General features: G+C 45.6%; 1 protein-coding gene across 4 annotated transcripts; it reads left to right on the forward strand.

Annotated features, from left to right (window-relative positions):
- Window positions 1–618: 618 nt before the first annotated feature.
- Window positions 619–26,539, forward strand: PARL (presenilin associated rhomboid like). Of its 4 annotated transcripts, none has more exons than XM_084802446.1 (10): window positions 619–805; window positions 6,687–6,882; window positions 7,255–7,395; window positions 11,899–11,947; window positions 17,879–17,974; window positions 19,009–19,158; window positions 20,093–20,163; window positions 22,594–22,695; window positions 22,791–22,888; window positions 26,276–26,539. In XM_084802446.1, the coding sequence occupies exons 1-10, from the start codon at window positions 687–689 to the stop codon at window positions 26,385–26,387; spliced, it is 1,134 nt and encodes a 377-aa protein (XP_084658572.1). In that variant the 5' UTR covers window positions 619–686; the 3' UTR covers window positions 26,388–26,539. The 4 variants fall into 4 exon arrangements, with proteins under 4 accessions (XP_084658572.1, XP_084658573.1, XP_084658574.1 ...); XM_084802447.1 differs by lacking the exon at window positions 619–805 and adding an exon at window positions 1,543–1,681; XM_084802448.1 differs by lacking the exons at window positions 619–805; window positions 6,687–6,882; window positions 11,899–11,947 and having other exon boundaries at window positions 7,257–7,395.

A 26,539-nucleotide genomic window follows, 5' to 3' on the forward strand; every position in this document is an offset into this window, starting at 1 on the left:
GGCTTCATGTAACCAGCAGACGCGAGGACAGAGACACGTGTAGCCCTCTCTTTGGCTATCAGACTATTGAAGTAATGCACCCTAAGAGAACGGAACCACCCCAGAAGTCTCATATTGGTAGAAAACGAGTCTTGAGGCTCCTGGGGACAGCCAGAGGAGGAACTTGTTTCCTATAGAAGGATTTGCAGCTTGTCAAGGAGACTGGGGCTGAGCCGACCATGTTCTCGCTTTCTATTTACACCTTATCCTCACTTTAGACCTGGACAGTGAACATGAGAATCACTGAATCTTTTTATTCTTCCCAATGTGGCCCCATAGAATAAATCTTTTTCTGCCTTTATCAGTTTGATTGCTTGATCGATGTATTGAAGACAGGTGGCCAAGCCTACCTTGTTAGGATTGCCAGTGTACAGGGCCATTTTACTTCTCTGAGACTATGAAGCACAGTGAAACGGTGTGTTGTGATTAAATGTGATAAACCGAGGCTGTCTCACACACAGCGTTTTACTCAATCGCGGGAGCTTTTCCAGGCTGGTGGCTCGTCGCAGGCGGAGAAGAGGCCGGCTGGAATGGCTCCGCCTCCAGGTGGCGCTCTAGGCGCGCTCTACGTACCCTCCTTCGCCCCGGAAGTGGTTCCGGGGCTGGGGTTGGTAAGGTCGGGCCATGGTGGGGCAGAGGTTGGGAAGATGGCGTTGCGAGGTTGGGTACAGCGAGGCTGGGGCTGTGGTCAGGCGTGGGCGCCTCCCGTGGGCGGCGGCTGCTGGGAGCTGCCTGCGACCCCGGCCCGGCGGCTGCTCGGACGCAGGTAATGGCTGCCGCTTCCGGCCTCCCGCTTTTCCCTTGGGTCGCGCACATCCTCGGGAGGCGGCGGCGGCGGCTGCCTCCTGGGGCTCCCGCTCTCCATTGTTCAACGAGATCTCCCCTCAAGCTGCCTCCTCCCCGCCGCGCTTTTCCTTGTCGCTTCTGATGGTGTCGCCCCGGCCCGGGCGGCTCGCGGTGGCTGGCGGAGCCCAGCCCGGTTCTCCAAGCCCGCGGCGGTGCCTTTCCTAGTAACCGGGAGGGACGTGTTGGAAAGGGGGAACTAACTTCTGAGGGTCAGTTGCGTGTCCGGTTCATATTCTTGAGAGGAAACGACGGAGCCGGTTTTTAGAGAAGCGGTTGCAGAGCTGGTGGCGTGGGTGGCTGGTCGTTGGCAAAGCCGGTGCCCCGCCACTGCGTTGCCTTCTCAGCGTCCAGAAAGCTAAAGAAAGCACCGGGTTAGGGGACTACAACCCTTGCCCGTTAGAGGCCGTTTCTTTGAAGAGTTGAGACTCCGCTATTTGCTTGATGCTTTGGAAAGAAAGTCATTTTTTTTTATGCTGCTGTAGGACGCACATGGCCTTCCAGGTCGGCCAGTTTTACACTAAGTGTAGTAGAAGAGAAATTTCTCAGCAGTTGAATTAATTTTGACTTTGAAACTTCATCCAAAGATTTCGATTTTGCAATTTTTTTTTTTTTTACCTAATTGGTGGTAATGATACACGTGTGGGCTAACCCCAGTGGTAAACAAGATTCAGCAAGGTGAGGTTACTAGCTGGTCTCCTGAGGTGGGCACAGGTCTGTAATCTCTGCTCTCGGGAGTCTGAAGCAGGAGAATGGTGCGTTGGAGTCATCCCTGGGGAAGACCCTGCGTTAAAAATAAGTAAGTAAAAAGCACCTGAGCTGTTAATCAGAATCGGGAAGATGGTAAAAGTGGAAGAACCTGGATTTTTTTTTTTTGTATGCTCTGCAAGTGGAGTTTATCAAGCATTTATGAAAGGTTGCAAACAGTGTAGCTCTAGATATGACACATGGTAACGTGTGGCTCTTAAGACATCGATGTGGTCGGACATGCTTGTATTGGCAGTCAACAAAGAGTTCAACATTAGCCTGGGCAGCATAAGACTGTGGGTTTTTTGTTTGTTTGTTTGGTTTTGGTTTTTCAAGACAGGGTTTCTCTGTGTAGCCTTGGCTGTCCTGGACTCGCTCTGTAGACCAGGCTGGCCTCGAAGTCACAGCGGTCCGCCTGCCTCTGCCTCCCAAGTGCTGGGATTAAAGGTGTGCTGTTTTTTTTAAATAAAAAAATCTTAAAACTGGTGGAGCTGAGGAGGTTAACTGGAGGGAACTAAAGAGTTCATTTATCCTATTTAAAGTTGCTGTAATGGTTTTGGGAAAAGCCTGCAAAAGAAAGCTCAGTTCATTTGTGAGGAGCTTCTAGCAGAGGCCTGGGACCAGCGTTCCCCGGTAGAGTGCTTGGGTAGCACGTACAATCTCTAGAGAGGCCTCACACACACAGCTTCTCAAAACAGTCTAGTACACCATGGTGGCTCAGGCCTGCAATCCCAGCACTTGGAGGTGGAGTGTAGGATCTGGACTGTGAGGCCAACATGGATTACTTGAGATTCTGTCTCAGCTCTCCCTGTACCCCCCAAACGCATGTGGTATTAAATATTTACATGGACACTTTGAAAGAGACGTTGAGGTGGCATGGAGTGAGCGTTAGGTAAGAGTGTGGGTGAGCCTGAAGAACTGGCTTTGCTCCTCGTCCCCTCAGTACAGACTGAACAGGGCCTGGGAGTTGCTTTCCTTCTGCTTTGAGTTGCTGTGGTTCTAAAATTAGCATGCAGAACGAGCCAGGCCGAGTGGCTCTAAAGAGGGCCCAGCATTTGCATTTTACAAACTCTTTATGTAGGGATATAAAGGCCTAAATAAATACAGAGTTCCAAGGCACCTGCCTGCCAAAAATCATTTCTACACTTATAAGAGTTGTAAGATTTTATGATACTATGTGACAGATTTCAGTAGTCCACAAGTACTAAAACACTTATTTGGTGTTTGACAGTAAACAAGAGATCATTTAGGCACTTAACAAGTTTGAAAGTAGAAACCTGCGTACTTTTCCAGCTGAATGAAACCCAAGTGGGGCAAATAGTTGATTTTGGCGCCTCTAAGGAGGTTAGTTGTGTTAGGTAAGACACCGAACAAGCTAGTAAATGAGCCTGTTCTTTTCACTGTTAACTAAAGATGTATGTTAAGAATGCAATCTTGGCCTTGAAGAGTTGCTGTAGAGCCAGGCTTGGTGGCTCATGACAATGATCCCAGCCCTTAGGGGAAGAGGATCCCTGTAGATTCAAGGCCAACTATGTCTACATAGCAAGTTCCTGGTTAGCCAGGACTACATAGCAAGACTCTCAAACCGCAAAGTCTGGAGGGCGTGTAGGATTCCCTTCCAGCCCCAAAGCATATTTTGTTTTTAAGTGGAATGAATCTTATTCATACCTAGAAATAACTCTCTATTTGAGCACAAGGCTCGCTCTTTCTCCCTTCCTTCCTTCCTTCCTTCCTTCCTTCCTTCCTTCCTTCCTTCCTTCCTTCCTTCCTTCCTCCCCCCTCCCCTGCCCAAACAGAGTTTCTCTGTGTAGCCTTGGCTGCCCTGGGCTCACTCTGTAGACCTGGCTGGCCTCAAACTCACAGGGATCCACCGGCCTCTACCTCCCGAGTGCTGGGGTTAAAGGCGTGCGCCACCATGCCTGGTCCAGCAGTAGACTATTTCTACTCAACTTTGTTAACAATACCAACCTGTATGTGTGTTTAAGTTGTATTTACAACATACACTAAATTTACGTTAAAATTACCTGTAACTTCATCATTTAGCCAACAGATATAGATGTGCGTTTTCTCTGTAAAGTTAGTGTTTGGCTTAGTTGTTAAGAGCACTGGAGCTCTTCTAGAGGACCATGGTTCAATTCCCAACATCCACAGGGCAGCTCATAGCTGTCTGTGACTCAGTTCCAGGGAGATCTGACACTTTTTTGGGTTTCTCAGTTACCAGACATGCCCATGGTGCACAGATATACATGTAGGTAAAATATTCATACACATAAAGCCTTTTCCCTTAAATGTCTTTGCTTTCAATTTCCCTCATATTTCAGGCAGATCGTTTTCCACCTTTATGTACTCATTCAGTCAGGCAAAACTAAATGCCTTTGCTTTAACTCTAGGCTTTCAGTGTAATTTTCAAGCTTACTTCACCACTTGATTGATGAGATGCAGAAATAATCTTTTATTAGGAATGGTGGTGGTTTTTCTGTGTATGGTGATACACAGGAGTCTGAGACTCAAGGCTCAGGAGATAAAGGCAAGCCATCCTAAGCTACAGTGAGACCCTATCTTACAAGGAGAAGTAATGGTTGATAAGTTTAAGCTTTTGGATTTATATCCTTCATAATTCTTGTTTAGAGATATCAGTAGTACTGGGCTACAACTTTAGGCGCGAATAATGAATGCTTTCTGCTAATGAGCCTTTGGTTTGGTCCAAAGTGATATTCCTTGCTTTGATTATTATCACTTTGTTTAGTCGACCTGCTTTTGCTCCTTTAAGCTCGTGGGGGCTGGGTGGATAGCAGTGAAGAGCCCTCGTTGCGAGGACCTGGGCTTCCTTCCCAGCACCACATGGTTGCTTACCACTGTCTGGAACTCCAGTTCCAGCGGATGCAACACCCTCTTCAGGTCTCTGCTGGCACCAGGCACACATGTGGTGCACAGACATACATACAGGCAAAACACTCATAATTCACTGATTTTTAAACAAGAATAAAGCCTTAAAACAAAATAAAACACCCACTAGCTGGGTGTGGTGGCACACACCTTTAATCCCACCACTCAGAGGCAGAGGCAGGCAGATGACTGAGTTCCAGGCCAGCCTGGTCTACAGAGCTAGTCCAGGACAGCCAGGGCTGCTACACAGAGAAACTAATGATTGTTTAAATAAATGGGAATTATTTTTCTAAGCTGTTTTGAGGGAAGGAAATAGCTCTGACTTGGTAGTTCCAAAATGTCAAGGTTTAAGTGTAAATCTCTTTGCCTCTCTCTTGGTTTTAAAGATAACTGCTCTAGATTTAGGTAGTTTGTCCTTATTCAAGCCAGAGAGGGAGGGGGGAGTGTGTGTGTGTGTGTGTGTGTGTGTGTGTGTGTGTGTGTGTGTAGGGGCCAGTGATGTGAGAAGGAGGGAGGGACAGGCAGGCCGGCCAGTGATACGGGACATTGCCATACAGGAGGATGGAAATTGCAAGTATTTCTTTCTTAGCCATTACAGAAAAAGTGTGCAAAGGGAAAGGATTAGAAACATTTGAGGTTGGCTGTTCAATGGCGTGTGCTTGTTAGGCTGATGACATCTTTGAAGGAGGTTCAGAGCCATTTAGGACAGCCTTAGCATTGACCGAATAAGTGGGTAATCCAGGCATGAAGGCGGGGACTAGACTAGAAAGGAAATTGTTTCTTTTAAGACAGGGTTTCAATATAGCCCAGTCTAACCTCAAACTTGGTAATATGGCAGCCCTGCCCCTCCCTCCCTCTCTGTGTCTCTCTCTCTGTCTTTCTCTGTCTCGCTATCTCTGTGTGTGTCTCTCTCCCCCTGCTCCCTCCCCCTCTCTTCTCCCCCCCCCCCCCCCCCCCCCTCTCTCTCTCTCTCTCTCTCTCTCTCTCTCTCGTGCTGGGATTATAGTTGTGTGCTGCTATATCTGGTTTGTGCTGTGCTGCGGTTGAGCCCAGGCCTGCATGCATGGCAGTCAAGTGGTCTACTGACATGCATCTCAGTCCTCCACATTATTTTTCTCCTTTTTCAATCAGGACATTCTTGTGTGGCCTGGTCTAGACAGGGACTCACTATTCTGCCTTTGCCTCCTGTTTAGAGCTGGGTGTGGTGGCACACACCTGTAATCCCAGCACTCGGGAGACAGAGGCAGGCGGATCGTTGTGAGTTCAAGGCCAGCCTGGTCTACAAAGTGAGTCCAGGACAGCGAAGGCTACACAGAGAAACCCTGTCTCAAAAAACCAAAAATAAATAAATAAATAATTAAAAGAAAAGAAAAGAACTTGTGTGGATTGAGTTTGCATAGGTAAAGGAATGTAGGTAGAGCCTGGAACTGTGTGTCTACTGTTCAGGAGTTGAGGAGCAGAACCATCAGAGTGAGAGAGCAGGTTGAAGAGTGGAATGCACGGACTCTCAGAATCTGGGGAAGGCTGTGATCAGTAGGGTCGGGTGTTTTGAGACGGTCAGACTAACTATAAGGACTCAGACAGCAAGTCCCTTTTGATTATGTTTGGTCAGTGTCCCTACAACAGTGAAATAAGGGGGGTGGGGGAGGATGCTGTCACTTAATAACGATTAATCCTATTCAAAGGAAATAGTTAGGTTGTAAGGATAGTGCATTTTAATGTTTCTTTTGGAAACTGACCCAAATGAAAACAAAACAAGGTTATTTTATGCTTATTGAAGCTGACAGTTCATGGTTCCACTTAGGTAGAAGGTGAGACCTCCTCAGCCTGGAATGTTGGCTTGAGTGCACACACAGTAAGTAAATAGAAGCAAAAAAAAAAAATGGTTTATAACTTGTGTAGGTTTTTTCTAACAGACCTATGTGGAGAAGAGAGGCATTTTCTGATTGATACAAAGTAATTGCCCAGTGGTGTACTATCTGCCCTTTGTCTCATTTTCCCTGCAGGATTAAGGACACCTTCTTGAGATTAGGAGTCTTGTCTCTTGTTGGATTGTTATGAACACAAAGTGAGATGAGGATGACGGCAGCGGCCAAGTGGGGGGTCTAAGGAACTGTTGTTCGTAAGATGCGCTATTTCTAATCAGATCCCATATACTTAACTCTTCACAGGTTTAACTTACTTCTTCAGCAAAAATGTGGATTTAGAAAAGCACCGAGGAAAGTTGAACCTCGAAGATCAGACACAGGGTCCAGTGGGGAGGCGTACAAGAGGAGTGCCCTGATCCCGCCTCTGGAGGAGACCGTCTTTTATCCCTCCCCCTACCCCATTCGAACTCTCGTGAAGCCCTTCTTCTTCACTGTTGGGGTAAGAGCTCGCGCCCCTGCTCTTTTCCTGCTTTGCTGCTAGCTCTGCAGTCATGTGCTGCCCTGAGCGGGGCTCCTGTGGCATAAGGACAGGGTGGGCGGGGCTGGGGAAGCCGGCTGCGTGAGCTGAAGAAAGAATTGAACAGTGCTTTCAGAATTTGTCCTGGACCACATCTATGTATGCTTTCCTATTTCATACAGCATTTCGAGTGGCTCTAGGGTGGTATCTTTATTTTATCTGGGGAGTTGTTGCTGGAGACAGACCTCTGAATGCTTGACATTAATAAAGCAACACAGTAGGTTTAACTGTGCTAGGTGAAATATTTTCTGAGAAATGTATTTCCCTTTTAGATTATTTAAGTGTTTTCTCTAGTTCACAGGCTGTGCGTTTGGATCAGCTGCCATTTGGCAATATGAATCATTGAAATCCAGGGTGCAGAGTTATTTTGATGGTATAAAAGCTGACTGGTTGGACAGCATACGGCCACAGAAGGAAGGAAACCTCAGAAAGGAGGTGAGAATAAACTGCTTCCTTTCTCCTGTCACCAGATCTTTAGAATCTGATCATTTAGAAAGTACTTTTTATTTATTTTTTAACTTTTATTATTATGTGTGTTGGAGAAGGTGATGGGGTGAATGCCTTCACTCTGTAGACCTGGCCAGCCTGGTCTACAGAGATCCACCTACCTCTGCCTCCCAAGTGCTGTCAATAAAGGTGTGCACCACCATACCTGGCTGAAGGGGACAGACTTTTATAGTGTGTTCTGGGAGTTGCCTGGCTCACACAGCAGGTGTCGTATTGAAGCATGGCTACAGAAAGTGTCCTTCTGTTTTGTTTTTGTTTGAGACAGGGTTTCTCTGTGTACCTTGGCTGTCCTGGACTCACTTTGTAGACCAGGCTGGCCTCGAACTCACAGCAATCTGCCTACCTCTGCCTCTCAGGTGCTGGGTTTAAAGTTGTGTGCCACCACGCCTGGCTGAAAGTGTCCTTTCTTAGTGGCAGCATTCCACCCCTAGATGTGAGTTGGTCATGTATTACTCTTCTTTTGTGTCCTTTAAGCACAATAGATGCATTTCTGCGAGTGCTGTAATCGGCACCACTAGAAGTTAGTCCTTTTACCCTAGTGTGTCATAGTCACCACAGAGTTGTAAAAAAGGATGGAGGACCCCTTTCTAGCTCTGCTGTAGGAGCAGTGTTCACTTTCTCCCCCTTGCTGACTTAGTTCATAACAGGATCACAGGGATATATAAAAGATACATAAGGGTGTGCCTGCAGGCTTGTGGGTTTTTTTTTTTTTTAATCTAGCGGATTTTAAAAGACTGCTCAATGACATGGGCTTTATGAAGTTGTAAATTCCCATTGCTTTATGTTCCACTGTTCAGGAGTGAGATGCCGAAAAGAGATACAAGTTCAGAGCTTGTAGAGTCGCATGTGCTCTGTGTGGAAACTGGTGGCCTTCTTTCATCCCAGCAGTTTTTAAGATCATTCTAGACACACAGTAGTTTTCCTTGTCAATACATATTGAGTACTGAGGCCATTGGGTTAACATACTTGATTCCATTTCTTTTCTGCACTTACCTTAGTGCTAGGGCTTGAATTCAGGGCCTTGTATAAGCTCAACAAAGCATTTGATTTTTGTGGTCTCTTTAAAAATTTTTTTTAAATGTGTATAGTTGTTTTGCCTGCACATGTATCTGTACACCGTGTGCATGCGGTGCCTTCAGAGGCCATCAAAAGGCATAAGGTCCCCTGGAACCTGAGTTGCATATGGTTGTGACCTACCATGTAGGTGCTTGGAATTGACTCCAGGGTCTCTGAAAGATGGCTTCTAACTACTGAGTCATCTCTCCAACCCCTCAAGTTTATTCATATTTCTGAGTTTGTGCCACATATTTGCAGTGCCCTCATATGCTAGTGAAGGGCGTTGCATCCTCTGGCTGGAGCTGCAGGTCGTGGTGAACTACACCTGACATGGTGGCACACTCCTTTAATCCCAGGATATGGAAGGCAGAGGCAGGTGGATCTCTGTGAGTTCGAGGCCAGCTTGGTCTACAAAGTGAGTTCCAGGACAGCCAAGGCTACACAGAGAAACCCTGTCTCAAAAAAACCTTTAAAAAAATAGTTAAGCAAATGGTAGGTTATGGTATATAAAATGGATATCCATTAAAGAAAATGGAAAGAATTTTGAGTACAGTATGGAAGAGGCTGTCCTAGCCTGGAGTTCTGGAGGCCTGGAATTTGGGGAGACCCTCAACAACAGTTAGAAAGCAGATTCTTAGAAACCTATTCTCACCACTGTACTTGCAGCTCTGGGGACTTACACGGTTACCTTTACACAGTGGGCTCACACGCATACTAATACGTCCTTCCTTTTTAGTCCTGAATTCCTTTCTATATGAAAGTCTGGTTCAGCTTCATAGTTGGGATTGTTTTTGAGGCAGGATCTCAAATATAAGCTCAGACTGACCATGAATTTGTAGTGTGGACTTTAAACTTGTAATCCTCCTGCCTCCACCTGCTGGGCTTACAGCTGTGAACTACCATGCTGTTTTTTTTGTGTTGGGGATGGAACCTGGGACTGCATGTCAGGCACATCAACAGCCTTATTGTACTTTCTAAACATTTTAAACATGGGAAAGCTGTAGATTGAGAAGTAGAGAGACCAGTGAGTGTAATGAGACTCCTTACTGTCCAGTCCCAGCAGTCCCAGCACACGGCCAGCTTATTTTTCATACCCCTTCCCTTCCTGTACTAGAGTATTGCAGAGCAAGCCATAGCTTAGTCCCTAAATATTTCAAAGTGTGTTCTGAAGTGTAATATTCTTCTGGTCTGAGTAATGTCATTTGTACTAAAAACATGGCTCCAGGTGCGGTGGCAGAGGCAGACAATCTCTGAATTTTAGGACAGCTATGCCTCTACACTGAGACTGTCTTTTTTAAAAAAAAAAAAAGGGGGGGGGCAATTTTAGTGAAAAGTATAGTTTGAATTTCATTTTTGAAGATTTATTTTATACGTATGAATGCCTTACCTGCCTGTATGTGTGTGTGTACCATGTGCATGCCCGATACCCACAGGAGTCAGAAGAGGGCAGTGGAGTCCCCAGGACCTGAACACATGGTTGTGATATGTGTGTGCTCTGGGCAGCGGGTACTGTCGGCCACATCAGCTCTCCAGCCCTTTCTTCCTGTCTCGACATGGTTTTGCCCTGCTGCTCAGTCTTCCCGCCGACTCCTGGCTCAGGCATTTCTCCTAAGTAATGAGGATCTTAGGCACATGCCAGCACGCCTAGCACTCTAGTTGCAATTTTTTCCTTATGTTTTTTGTTAAGATATGTGTGTGTGTGTGTGTGTGTGTGTGTGTGTGTGTGTGTATGTGTGTGTGTGTATGAGCACACACAGTACGTGAGTGTATGCTGTGTGGCAGAGGCCAGAAATGCATGTTGGAGCCCTTGGAGCTTGGTGCTGGGATCTGAACTCCAGTGTTCATAATTGGACGCAAGTGCTCTTAGCCACTGAGCCATCTCTCTAGCACTGTTGTTAGAATTTTAAATTATTTAATTATATTTTGTTTTATTTTAGATAGAGTCTGTTTAGTTGGGCTGTCATGGAACTCACTGTGTAGACAAGTTGACCTGAAACTCTCACAGATCTGCCTGCCTCTGTTTCCAAGTGCTGGGATTAAAGCCTTGTGCCATCACACCCTGCTCTTAGAATTTGAAACTTGGTAAGACCTTAGTGAATGCTACTTGGTACCTGCTGCACCTGGTAGTTTGGCTCTGTGCTTCACTCTGTTGGTAGGTCTCATGACAATATGGCTAGCTAGCCTTTGTTATCTTATTCTCGCAGAGTCTGATTTTAGAAAGAAATGTCCGAGCAGCAGTTCTTTGGGGAGGGTAAGTATAAACCAGCTTTCCAGGGACAGACGCCACTGCAGACTTACAGGCGCACAGCTGACTGTATATGCTTGATTCCAGTTGCTAATTTCTTTTTTTTTTTTTTTAAGATTTTTAAAATTATTTATTTATTATCATGTATACAGTATTCTGCCTGCATGTACACCTGCAGGCCAGAAGAGGGCATCAGATCTCATTATAGATGGTTGTGAGCCACCATGTGGTTGCTGGGAATTGAACTTAGGACCTCTGGAGGAGCAGTCAGTGCCCTTAACCTCTGAGCCATCTCTCCAGCCCGCTAATTTCTTATAGTCAGCACATTCTTAATCAATCATTCAATTCTCAGTTTTGTGTTTAACAGGATGTTCCCTCTGTTATATACATGATTTGGGCCTTTTTCAGTACTTAGTTTTTTTCCCTGTAGTTATTCATTTATATTCATATTTATAACGAGGACATTATTAAAAGGCTTTTCAGTAGGAATACTATTAAGTTGAAAATTGTGTGGGAGATACTGACAATTGGATGAAATTTGTTACTTATCAAGGACAGTAATCTTTTTCTAAAAGTAATAAAGGATAGTGGTGCTTAGGGGACATCAAATTAATATTGTTAAAGAAGTTTCCAGTTCTTCAGATAAAAATTGAGAAACAAGCTGTTGGGCTGTGGTGGCGCACGCCTGTAATCCTAGCACTTGGGAGGCAGAGGCAGGTGGATCACTGTGAGTTCGAGGCCAGCCTAGTCTGCAAAGCGAATCCAAGACAGCCAAGGCTAGAAAACCCTGTCTCAAAAAAACAAAAGGAAAAAAAAAAAAAGAAAGAAAGAAAGAAAAAAAGAAAAAATTGAGAAACAAGAGTCGTGACAAAAGGCATCATGGTGTTGATAAATTTGGGTTTCAAATTCTAAGCGCAGGGTGTGATGGCACCAGGCTTTAATCCCAGTGCAATTACGTGAAGAATTCTGAAGTTTATGTAATACAAGAAAAATGTTTTTTGTTTGACAGAGAATTCTTTTAACTAAATAGTTTCAGTCCTTAAAATAATAAAAATAAAAAAAGGGCACATCATTCCCCTGAGTCTGAAGTATTTCACATAGAGTCATATGCAATTTTCCTTCTGTTTTAGATTAACAAGTGGTGGAATAGCCTAAGTGATGGCCAGCGGACTGTGACAGGTTTGTGTTAGCTTACACGTTTTAGCCATTCAAGGGAGGAGAAATCAAACCAAAAGGTACAGTATGTCACAGGCAATGGCTTTCATACCGTGCTCACTGGTGGCTTAGAGGACAGGGAGTCTCTGTACCTACGTGCCTATGTAATAGTCTATAATAGTGTGGGTGTCATGGCCCACCTGTGATACAAAGAGTGCAAGGCCAGTCTGTTCCATAGCCAAGCATTATCAGAAGGTCTTGATATGACCAACAGAAAGCAGTGTGGCATGAGTATTTTCAAGATGTGCTGGATCAGTTTTCTAGTTTGGATAAAACATGCTATTGACCAGACAAATAGTACTTTACTTAAGAACAGGAAGGGATGCTGCGATATAGTTTAGTTGATAGACTGCTTGCCTAGCAAGGCCCTGGGTTGGCTGCAGCACTGCTTAGACCCAGCAGAGTGGCACGTACCTGTAATCCTAGCACTTGGGAGATGGAGGCAGGAGCATCAGAAGTTTGAGGGTACGTAACAAGTTTGAAGCTGGCCTGGAATACAGAAAATGAAACACAAGCCAAAGGCGACTTTGCTCAGTGCCTCAGTGCACTGGGGTCTCTGTGCTTTCTAGGCTGGCTGCAGGTTTGTAGATAAGACTGGCATCCAGAGAAAGAACTTTTCTCCCTTTTTATTGTGTGAAAATTTTATTCATACAAATAATGTGTGAAAAAGAACCTTTTGAAGTCACACTGCTAGTAAAATAGAGGTGAGTTTAACCCAAGCCCATCTTCCTGCCTGGTAAACCATGTTCAGAAGCCTCCCTTAGCATAAGTGTGCGTCCCGTCATCCATAAAGCTTCCCCTAGTGAGTGTGAGTCATGCAGTCCATGCCACCATGGTGGTTTATTTTGTTCTTTTTCTTTTTTCCTCCAATTTGAGGGGCGAGGAGACAAAATCTGTAGATCAGGCTGGCCTGGAAATCAGAGATCTGCTTGCCTCTGCCTCCTGAGGGCTGAGATTAAAGGTGTGTGCCACTACACCATTGCTGCTTCTCTACACTACCCCCCGCCACACACACACAGACCAGGTCTCTCTGTGTAGCCTTGGCTGTCCTGGACTCACTTTGTAGACCAGGCTGGCCTTGAACTCACAGTCATCTGCCTGCCTCTGTCTCCTGAATGCTGGGATTAAAGGTGTGCGCTACCATGCCCGGCCTCTACATTTTTATGGAAAGACAGATCACATATTTCTTTCAAAGTAATAGTTTCATAATATTTTATGGATTTAAAAAGTCAAAAAATGGATGTATAACTTCTGTACAGTTAAATAAATAGTGATCGTGATTTCTAGAATAGCCAGGTACTACTTACTCTCAGATATGGTTGGGATTATTGGTTCTTTGCTGTCATAGCTTCCTTGGTAGGAGAGGTGTTTATATATTTATATTTCTTCTATATTAAGGCTTACTTTTTCCTCACCTTATTGGAACATGATGTGGCCTTCAAGCCTACCATTGGCATTGCTTTCTTTAGAAAGTGCTTTTGTTTTTCTGAATTCATTACCTTTTTCTCATAACACCAGTTGCCTTGAGTGTAAATATAAGTGCTAATTGAAAGTCTGAATTCTGCGATAGGGCCCTTCTACCTTTTTACGTTTTTACCCCCAGCATGGGAATTACAGACACGTACTGCTACATCTCCTCCCCCACCCCCCAACCTCGACCCCCCAGCCCCACCCCCCAACCTCGACCCCCCAGCCCCACCCCCCAACCTCCACCCCCCCAGCCCCACCCCCCAACCTCCACCCCCCCAGCCCCACCCCCCAACCTCCACCCCCCCCAGCCCCACCCCCCAACCCCCCCCCCCCCCGCCCCACCCCCCATTTTGGTTTTTTGAGACAGAGTTTCTCTGTGTAGCCTTGGCTGACCTGGACTTGCTTTGTAGACCAGGCTACAACTCACAGCAATCCACCTGCCTCTGCCTCCTGGAGTGCTGTGGTTACAGGCATGTGCCACCATGCTCGGCTATCACATCTGGGTTTTATGTGGATGTTGGTGATCTAAACTCAGTTTTCTGCTGTACAAGCAGTTTAGTATCGGCAGTCTCCTCTACCCCTTGAAGCAGGTCGCTTGTTATGAAGTTACACCCAGAGAGAAAGCAATGATAGCAAAGCTGGTACAGCCCGAGTGTGAAGCGCTTTGAATAATGCCAGTGGGATGGTCACCAGATAATGCATTATCCAGAAGGTTTCGGGAAAACTGAGGAAGGGGTCTTTGAGCTGTCTGTCACCCGAGACTTATTTAGTAGGGTTTCTAGCTGTACAATATCTGGGATGTTAATTAGTTAACTTTGTTTTAAAAAACTATCTGTGTGAGCACCATGCGTGTGCATGAGTTCTTGAATGTCAGAAGAGGGCAGCAACAGGTGGTTATGAACCACTGTGTGAGTGCCAGGAGCCAAATGCAGAGCTTATAGCCTTACTTCCAGGGATTATTGGTGTTGAGGGCGGGGTGTGTGTGTGTGTGTGTGTGTGTGTGTGTGTTTATTTAGTTTTATTTTTGTGTTTTTAAAGACTTTGACAAATTCTGACCTAGAGGTTTCTAAGCTGTTGAGCCTTTGCTTTGTATTATGCACACATAGGGGGCAGAGGCATAAAGTCCTAGTAGGCTAAAGTTTTCTTCCTGTGAAGTCAGGCTCTGTGTGTACGATTCCTTCATGTCTGATCCTGTTGATGTCCTGAGCTCACATGGCAGGATGCCAGATAAAACAAGTCTAGACAGTGGATTGTCTGCAGTGTATTTGCTCTCTGGGCTCAGAGAAGTTTGCTTTTTTAGCGCTAGGAGCAGATTATGAGCACCCTGCACTGCATTCCTTCTTTAAAGGCAGAGTCTGTGTTGGGGAAGAACTTGTAGCTCCTGCTTGGCTTGGTATCCCTGTGGGGCTGTTCTGTCTCAGGCTGTTCTTGAAAGTCACTTTTTAAAGGCAGGGTAGAAATGAAAGCACCTTTTAGTTTTTTGTTTTGTTATTTTCAGAATTTATTGTTGTTGTTGTTGCTGTTATTGTTATTATTTTATGTAGGGTCTTAGGATGGAACCCAGTCTGGGACTTGAGCGGTTGTCCTGCCTCTGACTTCCAAGTGTTGGATTAAGGTGTGAAATACCATACCTGGTCTGGGTTTTCCCCGCCCCCCTTGGTTTTTCAGGACAGGGTTTCTCTGTGTAGCCTTGGCTGTCCTGACTCCCTTTGTAGAGTCACAGGGATTCAATCCACTGCCTTTGCCTCCTGAGTGCTGGGATTAAAGGCCTGTGCCACCACACCCAGCAGTTTTGTTGGTCTTAATCAGAAATACCTGTAGACTAAAAGTTGCTTGGGGGAAAAAGATGTGTGTGTGTGTGTGTGACATCAGCCTCTTCCTCAGCTGCTTTCCACCTGAAGAGAGGGTCCCTCTCACTGGAGCTCACTGACTGGCTGGCAAACCTCGGCATCCTCCAGTCTCCATCTGTCCATGTCTGGTTACAGGTGTGCACCACATTTTTTTATGCTGCTGCTGGTGGTGGTTTTTTTTTTTTTTTTAAATACCTACTAAGGATTTGACTCAAGTCTATACTTGCCCAGCAAATACTTTACCGACCGAGCCATCTCCTCAGCCCAGGAAAAAGGGTTTATGTACTCTTTTTGGCGTTTGTGAGGTAATGGAGAAGCCTACAGTAGCATTCTTCGATTAGACTTGACCCTGGTGCTGTTTCCTTTTGGCTGCTTTGTCATTCTGCTCAGAGTTTTCAGCCTGTCTTGCGGGGAGGGGATGGTCCCTACACAATCCCAGGAAGCTGTCTGGCTTTCAGGATGCCTGGCAGGCTTTTCCAGCTGTTGTGGTGTGAGTGTGCAGTATCACTTGTGGGCGTGTGTGTGTGTGCGCGTGCGTGTGTGTGTGTGTGTGTGTGTGTGTGTGTGTGTGTGTGTGTGTGTGTTCGCCAGCAGTAGGGCTGTCGCTCAGGGAGATCGTAGAACCTGGAGGAGAGCCTTGCTGGAGGAAGTAAGCCGGTGCCTGGCTTGGCCTCCTTATTGTGAATTTGTCCCCTAATATTTTTTATTTTCTCATCTTAATTTAACACCTCTTCTCCATCTCAGTTGTGGGGTGGAAGAAGAATTTCCCTGGTTCCCTCTTGAGTCCCTATCACTTAGCCACTGTGTGAGGTCACCAGGTGACCCTGTCCTGCCTCCTCCTTGTCAGACCTGAGGTCAGTGCTTCGGCTGCTGTAGACATCGTGTTTGCCACTAACTGGACTTGCTGGATTGGAGTCAGTTGGCAGCTCCTCAGATGAGAAGATGGAGGGGTGGGTAAACCCATCCCCAGAGTGGGATGCGGTGCTCAGCTACTCAAGTGGGGTAGGAAGTCCTAAGGGTCGGAAAAGAGCAAGATAGACTAAAAATCTCCGAATCTGTTTATGCCTTCGTTTGTTTGGTTTTGTCTTGTTTCTCTCTGCAGACCAGGCTAACCTGGATCTCAGAGCTCTACCTGCCTCTGCCTCCTAGGTCCTGGGATTAAATGGGGTGTAGTCCATGTATCTTTAATCCACTACTTAAAAATTACAAAATTTAGTCATAAAAAAAAAACTATACATAAATGGTGATAGATCAGGCAGGATATGGTGCTACATGCCTTTAGCGTCTGCACCTGGAAGGCAGAGGCAGGAGGACCTCTATGAGTTGCAGGCCAGTTTGGTTTACATATTGAGTTGTAGGACAGCTGCATAGAGAGACCCTACCTCAAACACCCTCTTCTTGTCACCAAAAAGTTTATGGATCTATTTAATCCTAAAATAGGGAGACCCACCCTGACTGTAGGCGTCACCATCTTGTGAGTTAAGGTTCTAAACTGAATAGAAAGGGAAGAAACAAGTTCTAGAGTTCATCTCCTGGTGCTTCCTGCCTGTGGAGCTGTGTGAGGAGCCACCTCACTGCCACCATGCCTTCCCTGCCGTGACGGGCGAGCCGCAGGGGGGCCCACCCTCCCTTACGTTGCTTTCTGGCTACTTTTCTTGTCACATTTTGGTTTTGCTATCAAGAGTTGTATTGGTTGATTGGAATGAATTAGAAGGTTTGAAAAAGGAATCTACAAAGACATTTTATTGTTGTTTGTCTTATTTTGAGAAAAAGTCTTTTGCACCCCAGGCTGGCCTCCAGTTTACTCTGTAGGTTAGAATGAGCTTGAGCTCCCTGATGCTCCCACCCCTGTTTCTGGCTTGGCTATTATCAAATAATAATTATGGATCTGATTATTTACTGAGAAGGCTACACTGTTCTGAAGGAGAAAAATACTGATTTGGGTGAAGAACGTTTGTGGGCTGGGGACATGACTCTGTGCTAGCATCAGCCGGGCGGTGGTGCACGCCCTTAGTCCCAGGGCTCAGGCAGAGGCAGGTCATCTCTAAATTCAAGGCCAGCCTGGTCTACAGAGCCAGTTCCAGGACAGCCAGGGCTACACAGAGAAACCCTGTCTGAAAAACCAAAAGAGAAAGAGATGCTTAGCCTCCCAAACTTGACAACCTGAGTTCAGTCCCCAGAACCATGGAAAAACCGCGAAAGGGCTGGATGTTGTAGCTCTCCCACAGCAACGTGGGAAGTAGAGACAGGAGACGGCCTGGGGCTTGCAGGCCAGCCCTGCTGGAGAGCACAACACAAAGGCAGGAATGACACTAAAGTTGTGTACGTGGCACACCATAAATAACTGTTCAAAAAGAGCAGTTCTTAGAGCATTTGCAACTTTCCACACATCCTCTGCCTTCCCTGCCGTGTGGCAGTTTTGGCCCTTTAATGGCGTTGACATCACGTGCTCTCTTCAGCCTGCTGTCCCCTTACAGATATATAGTGGGCTCATGTCAGTGGCAGGAGCCCGTCAGGTGGACTGGATCCGGCTCTCTGTGCTTCTGTCTCAGCATCCTTCCATTGTACCCTGTAGGTATCATAGCTGCGAACGCCCTTGTGTTCTGCCTCTGGAGAGTGCCGTCCCTGCACCGCACTATGGTCAGATACTTCACATCGAACCCAGCGTCAAGTGAGTCTAACTTGTGTGGATTTGAGGGGGCACGGTGTGAAAAGTGTTTTATGTTAGTTGGAATGCTACAAAATTGAGTCATTTGTTAGTAATTATGAACAAAGGACTGAGGCAAAGTCTGTAACCTCGTCTCTCCTGCCTGAAAGGTATTTTACAGGTAGTTGGTTTTCTTTTGTAACAAATTAAGATCTGGGCTGAGCTAGTGGTTCCCCTTTTAATCTCAGCACTCAGGAAGCAGGGGTAGGCGGATCTCTGAGTTTCAGGGCAGCCTCGGCTACTGAGTGAGTTCAGGACAGATGGCTCAGCAGTTATAGGCATGCGCCACCATGCCTAGCTAAATTTAAATAAAATTTAAAAGTTTAATTAAGACTTATAATCACAGCTGGATGTGGTGGCATAAGACTTTAATCGTAGTACTCGGAAGGCAGAAGCAGACAGAGCTCTGTGAATTCAAGGTCAGCCTGGTCTACAATGTGAGTCCAGGACAGCCAGGGCTACACAGAGAAACCCTGTCTTGAAAAAGTCTATTCACTAGAGGCTTATTCTTTGAGGAGAATATTACATATACTTTTGGGTTTATAGTTGAAATAATTTACTCATTCGGTAGCCATAAATGTAAGTTGCTTTGAACTTCAGCATGTTCACTGGCTGCTTACTAAGTAGATTTGTATTTGTTAGGTAGTTTTATCTTTTGAAAAATGCTCTGTTAGGTTAAGAGCACCGACTGCTCTTCCTGAGGTCCTGAGTTCAATTCCCAACAACCACATGGTGGCTCACAACCATCTATAAAGTGATTTAATGCCCTCTTCTGGCCTGCAGGTGTTACATGCAGGCATAGCACTGTATACATAATAATAAATAAATCTTAAAAAAAGAAAAAGAAAAGAAAAATGCTCTGTTAAACCATGTTATTTAAGCTTTTAACTAACTGTTTTGGATTCTTATGATTTAATAACAATAATCAGACAAGCTTACAATGAGTGACTCGTACTGCCCTGTGTCGCTTGTTTACCAGATGTTGTCTTCTCTTGTAGAGGTTCTTTGTTCTCCAATGCTGCTGTCAACGTTCAGTCACTTCTCCTTATTCCACATGGCAGCAAATATGTATGTTCTGTGGAGCTTCTCCTCCAGCATCGTGAACATTCTGGGCCAGGAGCAGTTTGTGGCGGTGTACCTGTCTGCAGGTAACGGCTTTCCTCTGAGACTGTTGCAAGTATCAGACTCACTTCTCTGCAGAAGGGGCAGGAATGGCCACAGTGAGGCTTTGTGCACAGTGTGTGTAGAGCAGGACATCACAGACCAATGGCGTTGTTTCTTCCTGCTTCTCATCTGATAGATTCCTGATCATTACTTGGCTCTGCTTGGTTTTAAATGAGTAAAACATTCAGGAATAGAGTACTATTAAAACAAACACAAACCATTTAAATCTCACTGGACCTTGGTTTCTTTTGATTCAGATCAGCCGTCTTACAGACGGGGTTGAAGATACAGCTTAATGGTGTGTAGCACACTAGATTTTGGGTTGGATCCCTAGCACCAAAAAAATTGGTTCTAATGACATTAAAGCCAACAGAACCCAGTGGGCCCCTGGAGGTCGGCCCAGACTATTCTGAGATAGCTGCTAAGTTTGGGTACTAATCTTTTTTCATGTTGTAGATTAGGAAAACGATAACTGAGAGGTAAAGTGAATACCCTGTGTCACTCCGTAAATTGTGTGTGGGGTCTGGAGAGGGCACACCATTTTGATTATTCCCTTACATACTAGCTGAAGTGATAACAGGGTGGGGTTAATATTGGCACCCTTAGATGGATCTGAATGAAACATTACATTGTTGCTGAGCATAGCCTGTAAGCTCAGGAGGCTGAGGCAGGAGGATAGAGTTTGAGGCTAGCCTGGGCTACAAAGCAAGACACCATCTAAAGAAAAGAAGCAAACCAGATACTATTAAACTGTGTGGACTGGAGACTAAAATGCAGAAACTGAGGGCTGGGGTATAGTTCAGTAGTAAAGGGCTTGCCTAGTGTGCATAAGGCTCTGACCTCAATTCCCAGTACATCTAAAAGAAGAAAAAAATACTTTTTTATACTTAAATTGTTGAAATGTGGCTTATTTCATAGGTGTTATTTCCAATTTTGTCAGTTACGTGTGTAAAGTTGCCACAGGAAGATACGGACCTTCACTTGGTGCAGTAAGTATTTGTTTAATTAATTATTCCTATTACATCCCAATTGTTATCCCCTCACTTGCATTTTCCTGTCCCCTCCCTCCCTCTTTCATCCTATTCCCCTCCCCTAGGTCTGTGACAGAGGGGACCTCCTCCCCCACCATATGATCACAGCCTGTCAGGTCTCATCCTGATAGCCAGCTTACTCTTCCTCTGAGTGTCACCAGGCCTCCCCACCAAAGGAAGTGGTCAAATAGGGGGCACCAGAGTTCATGTCAGAGTCAGTCCCTGCTCTCCACACAACTGGAGAATGTGCTGTCCATTAGCTAGATCTGAACAGGGGTCTAGGTTTACTACATGCACTGTCCTTTGTTGGTGTAGCAGTTTACTTTCTGACTTTTTAAATTTTCATTGTGACTGTTACGCTTATAAGAAAGTTGCAAATGAGTACAACTTCAGTATACTCTCACCCTGCTGTTACCTTGTATCTTAGAGAAGCAGTGAATTTATACACATGTGAGGTGAACCTTTCAGACTGTAGCTCTTCTGTCTCCCATGTGTAGGTGTGTCCGCATGTGTGGCCTCCAGGCCTTTTGTCTGGGGACAGTACAACCTGAAGAAGCCAGTTCTTTTTTCTTTGTTTCATTGTTTATCTTTTTGAGACAGGTCCTGACTGTGTAGACCTGGCTGGCCAAGAACTCACAGGGATCCTCCTGCCTCTGCCTTCCGAGTGCTGGGATCACAGGTGTGCATCACCTGCCCAGCTGCCTCCATAGCTTTAACTGTTGGTCATTTGCATGTACTTACTGCACTGTAGTGCACACTGAGAAGAGTATGCCAGAACAGAGAGAGCCCACTCGGGTGTTAGGTAGTTCTTAGTACACACTGAGATCTGTGGTCTTCCAGTAGAGCCACTTCCCTGGGTAGACGTGCTGCCCAGATACAGTCACTGAGCAGACAATCTCCTACCCTTAGGAGCTGATGTTCAGGTGCCTAGGGAAAAAAATACTTTAGCAACTTTCCTTTGAGTTTAATGACTATAGGATTATTTTATGTATTCTTCCCCCTCCCCCCCCCTTTTTTTTTCTTCCCGTTTTTCAAGACAGGGTTTCACTGTGTAGCTTTGGCTGTCCTGGACTCGCTTTGTAGACCAGGCTGGCCTCAAACTCACAGCAATCCGCCTGTCTCTGCCTCCCGAGTGCTGGGATTAAAGGTGTGCACCATCATACCTGGCTTATGTATTCTGTCTTTTCTCTTCTCTTCTTTCTTTTTTTTTTTTTTTTTTTTTTGAGACAGAGCTTCTCTGTGTAGCCTTGGCTGTCCTGGAACTTGATCTGTATACCAGACTCTGGCCTCGAACTCACAAAGATCTGCCTGTTTCTGCCTCCCCGAGCTGGGATTGAAAGGCTGTGCCACCAACACCTGGCATGATGCCTGCCTATAAATCTTGAGATTTATCAGTATTGCTGTGTGCACCAAGACAGGTGTCGTGGCTCCTCCTGTAATCCCCGTTTCAGAGAATAAAGTGAGGAGATTGAATTTGAGGCCATGCTGAGCTACTAGTGAGACTTTATCTCAAAAATGTAAATAAATTTTAAAAAGTACTTCTTTTTGTGGGTGATAAGTTCATTCTGTGGTTAGTTATCCCTTCAGTAAATGATGTACATGTGGGTTGGCCATTATTTAAAAAAAAACAAAAGCTGGGCAAGACAGTGAGTTCCAGGTCAGTGAGGGACACATCTACTTGGTGAGACCCTGTCTCACACAATGAAACAAACTAACAAGAGCTGTGGGGACTTTGTGTACAGTTATGGAACTTATCCCAGGGTTACTCCCCTTAAGCTCATGTATGGCATTTGGTTGTTATGTTTTTCTTGCCTTTTAAAAGCTGCCATATTTCCACAGGTCATTCAAAAGAGTTAGGAATGTGATTAGCATTGAGAAAGATTTGTTAAATTGGTATATTCCAGAAAAATAATCTTACACCTATTATAAGTTTAAATAGTAAGAAAAAAAAATGATCCCATACTTTTTTCCAACTGGTTAGTGAGGTATTGGAGACATAGTGTGTGTGTGTGTGTGTGTGTGTGTGTGTGTGTTTGTTTTTATTTTATGTGCATTGGCATTTTGCCTGCATATATGTCTGTGAGAGGATGTCCAGAGCTGGAGATAGGCTTTCTTAGGTGTGTGGCTGGCGTGTTTAATTAAGTGTTCGTGTGCGCGTTACGATATATTTTACTTCTTTGTAGTGAAAGTGCAATCTGTCTCCAGGGGTTATTTGCAGCGTTGGGTGGCAGCCTGGGTCCCTTACCCTGATATTGTGCACAGTCACAGAGGAAAGTTCTTAAGATTTGTGCCTCCTCCAGATGTGCAGTGTGTCAGTGTGCTCAGAGCCTAGGCAGCTGTGGTCACATGGTACCTGCTGACCTCACCGCTGTGTTCTTTACCTTGCAGTCAGGAGCAATCATGACTGTGCTTGCAGCAGTCTGCACCAAGATCCCGGAGGGGAGGCTCGCCATCATCTTCCTCCCCGTCTTCACCTTCACAGCGGGCAATGTGAGTGCTGGCTGGTGTTCACACCATGACTGAAATCTTACATTGGAAGGAGAGGATCAAAACTACCATTTCTGTTTCCTTTTCCTGACTTCTAGGCCTTAAAAGCCATCATCGCTATGGATACAGCTGGGATGATCCTGGGATGGAAGTTTTTTGACCATGCAGCACATCTTGGGGGAGCTCTTTTTGGAATGTAAGTCTGAGTGTGATCAGTTGATGAGCTGGTTGCTCTCCCCACTGCCCCGCTGGTCCCATCTTCCTGGTGGTGTACTGAGCAAGTGCAGCCATTGCTCTGCCTGGACTGCTTGTGTGGGAGAACACGGTATGTGTGGGTAGAGGTTGGTGTGGGACCATGCAGCAGTGCCAGTGCTTTTGGGTACATGTTGTATGCAAGTGCCAGGGCGGGTTACCTTAGGTTCCTGTGTGATGATAGAAACTGAGTCTTGGGAGTGACTGGCAGCCCTGAAGAAGCAGAGCAGAAGCTCCCAAGCGAGTCCAGACTGCCTTCTGCAGCTCTCAGACATACTTGTGTTGTGCTTCAGGAAACTTGTGGGGTTTGTTTTTTCCTAAACTTAAGCAGAGTAGAAAGTCCTTCTGAGTGAGGCAGTGCTGCCCTAGGCAGAGCTTAGCGCTGCTGTGTGTGCATAATTTCCATGGAGATTAAAGCCCAGCATGTGCGTGTTCTAGTCTAGTTATAGCAGACACGAAGACCTAGAAAAATAGTGCTTTGTGAACTCTAAATTTACCTGTACTCTCATGTGCTCTCCCAGTATCTTCCCCCGGCATGCGTCCATTAGTGTAAACATGCCTTTTTTATTCTGACAGCAATGGGATCAAGTGCACTTTAAAGTCCATGATCTGAAAAGCAGAGGAGTCTGTCTTTGCTGTTCCGATTTCAATTCATTTTCTTGTGCTGGGTCTCAGACTTGCCCATTTTCGTCTTTAGTAAAGCATTAGAAACTTGGGCTGTGGAGCATGTTCAGTGAGTAAGGGCTCTTGCTGCCAAGCCTAGTGACCCAAGTGTAACCCCAGGTACATGTGGTGGAGGGCGAGTGCTGGATCCCACAAGTTATCCTCAGGCCCCCACACAGGCACACCCCCTCTTAGACTGTTACCGTGTGGAATTACAACAGAGCTACTGAACCTTGCTGTGTGACATGCTAATTCTGCTTATTCGCACAGAACAAATGAGCCAAGGGTGAATTTAATTTAACTTCTTAAAACTCTGAAAAGCTGGGCGGTGGTGGCACATACCTGTAATCCCAGCACTCAGGAAGCAGAGGCAGGTGGATTGCTGTGAGTTCGATTGAGGTCAGCCTGGTCTACAAAGTGAGTCCAGGACAGCCAGAGCTACACAGAGAAATCCTGTCTTGAAAAACAAAGCAAAACAAAACAAAAAACCAAGCTCTCTGAGCTGTTCTAGTCTACAGATAAGGAAACTTCATAGACTGGGAAGCTTGAGGTGTGCTATTGCAGGCTTTAATCTCAGCACTCAGAGGAATGGGTAGTTTGTCTAAGTTCACACAGCCCGTAACCCCAGAGCACTAACCTGTTAAACAGCTGCAGCAGGAAAGAGGACCTTAAATGCTGCCATAACCGTGTGTGTGTGTGTGTGTGTGTGTGTGTGTGTGTGTGTGTGTGTGTGTTGGGGGGAGGGGGGCGCCTGGGTTCAATCCCTGAAGCAAAACACATAACCAGTTAATTTGTATTCATGAGTACATTCAAATAGTCACTGTCACGCTGAGTGTTTTAATAGGCTCAGACCATTTGGCAAGAGCTCTGTCCACGGAGAGTTCTTGACAGATGATTCACTTCTGAGGAGTTTTACAGCTACATTTGACTATTGGGGCAATTTTTTTCTCTTCTGAATCCATGAGAGAATTTTACTGTAGTTCCAAAGAATTTTGTTACTTGCCTATTAACTGGTGTGTTTTGTTTGTTTTTAAGACTGGGTCTTTCTGTGTAGCTCCTGCCTGACCTCTTACTCAGTGTTCTGCTCAGGCAGTTCTCCTGTCTCAGCTTTTCAAGTCCTAGGGTTAAAGATGTGCGCCATTGTGTCCAGCTTTCATTTCGTCTGTGTCCAAGAATTAAAATTCTGGTATAAGTCAAGCCCTTTATGATTAAAAAATATTTAAATATTTTTAAAGTGTTATTAGAGCATTATAATGCTATTTTGGTACCAGTGTAAATCAGATAAATTTCAAAGTGCATTTATTTTTATATATATCACTGTTTTACTTTCATGTATGTCTGTGCACCACATTTATGACTGGTGCCCACAGAGGCCACAGGAAGGCATCAGATGCCCCGGAACTGGAATTTCAGATGGTTGTGAGCCACCATGTTGATGGTGACAACTGTACCCGGGTCTTCTTAAAGAGCACCAAGGGCTCTTAACCTCTGAGACATCTCCAGCTCCTTAACTCTTTTATACCTTTTTTTTGTGTGTGTGAGACAGGGTCTCACTGTGTAACCCTGGCCTGGATCTCAATGTGTAGACCATCCTGGCCTCAGACTCAGACATTCCCCTGCCTCTGCCAGGGTTAAGGCATGGCCATCATGTGTCTTCTCTTAAATGTTAAATCATGTGTCTAGGAAGAATGAGCTCAGTGTCTAGTGTCTGCCTCTGGGAACATGAGGTCTGTTTGGGGACATGAGTCTGAAAGTCAAGGTCAGGAGTAGGTGCTTTCCTAAGCTGCCATCAGCCTACGACCTCCAGGAACCTGTGCCCTTGCCGTAGAAGAGCTGAGGATGCCCTAGGCTGACTCCCCAGCTGAGCTGTGGCTGTTTAAGGCGCACACTTCCAGCTGGCAGTGCCACTCAGCTCCTGTCCCTTGTGCTGCTCTGTGTGCAGTGGTTAGAGTGCAGGAAGCAGGTGTGGCTTCCACTCTGCTCTGTATTTGGTGATTCCTGGTTAGCGGGCTGAGCAAATGAAGGTGTTAAACCTGTCACCTTCACGGCTCGTTGCCTGTAGGCAGGAAAATGGCAGGAGGCTTGTACCATTGTAGTCCTTTTTATCAAATCCCATACCTGACAATTCTTCTTATCCATAGTAAAAATGGATGTTGGCACCCGTGCCGCCTCCTCCCCAAGACAGAACTAAAATGTAAAAGAAAATGTTGAAGTAACTGTAAAGCTGCCACACATAGTTCCAAACTCGCAGCCAGGCCCAGCCCGCTGTTGTTCTTTATAAATCACAAACAGCAAAGCTTTTGGGTCAAATTACCTATTTTATTCAGTTATGTGGAGTGGCCATGGCATCTTATTTACAGTGCCAACTTGGGGCTGAGAGATGGCTCAGCAGTTAAGAGCACCAGCTGCTCTTCTGGGTCCTGAGTTCCCGGCCAGCACCAGCATAGCTGCTCACAGCTGTTGATAACTCCAGTCCCGGGGGGCCAGTGCCCTGTCTGGCCTTCTGCCCTCACCGCACACAGAGACATTCATGTGGGCGAAACACCCATTCACATAAGACACATACTGTTCTTAATGAAAAGCAGCTAAAGTGTGGGCGTGGTGCTGTGATGATGTGAAGTTTGTGTGTCATGGAGCTTGAACACTGGATGTGTTTGTCTTTCTCCAGATGGTATATCACTTACGGCCATGAGCTCATTTGGAAGAACAGGGAGCCTCTCGTGAAAATCTGGCATGAAATAAGGACTAATGGCCCCAAGAAAGGAGGCGGCTCTAAGTGAAAGGAAGCTGGCTAGAACGGTGCGTCTGGTTCTTGCTGCGTGTAACAGTCTCAGCATCTGCTGCACCAGTGTTTTAAATGTCCCCAGTATATGTCTCCTTAGCAAATTATGGCAAAGTTGTGAAATAAACATTTATATCTCTAGTTTGTAAA

This window comes from Acomys minous (assembly GCF_964271855.1).
Source record: "Acomys minous genome assembly, chromosome: 11".
NCBI classification, from domain to species: domain Eukaryota; kingdom Metazoa; phylum Chordata; class Mammalia; order Rodentia; family Muridae; genus Acomys; species Acomys minous.

Bases quoted from the DNA above. Each gene is read 5' to 3' on its own strand.
- PARL (XM_084802446.1), top strand. From the start codon at position 687: ATGGCGTTGCGAGGTTGGGTACAGCGAGGCTGGGGCTGTGGTCAGGCG. The intron at 22,696-22,790 runs GTGAGTGCTGGC...CCTGACTTCTAG, and splicing joins TCACCTTCACAGCGGGCAAT to GCCTTAAAAGCCATCATCGC. The intron at 22,889-26,275 runs GTAAGTCTGAGT...GTCTTTCTCCAG, and splicing joins GGGGGAGCTCTTTTTGGAAT to ATGGTATATCACTTACGGCC.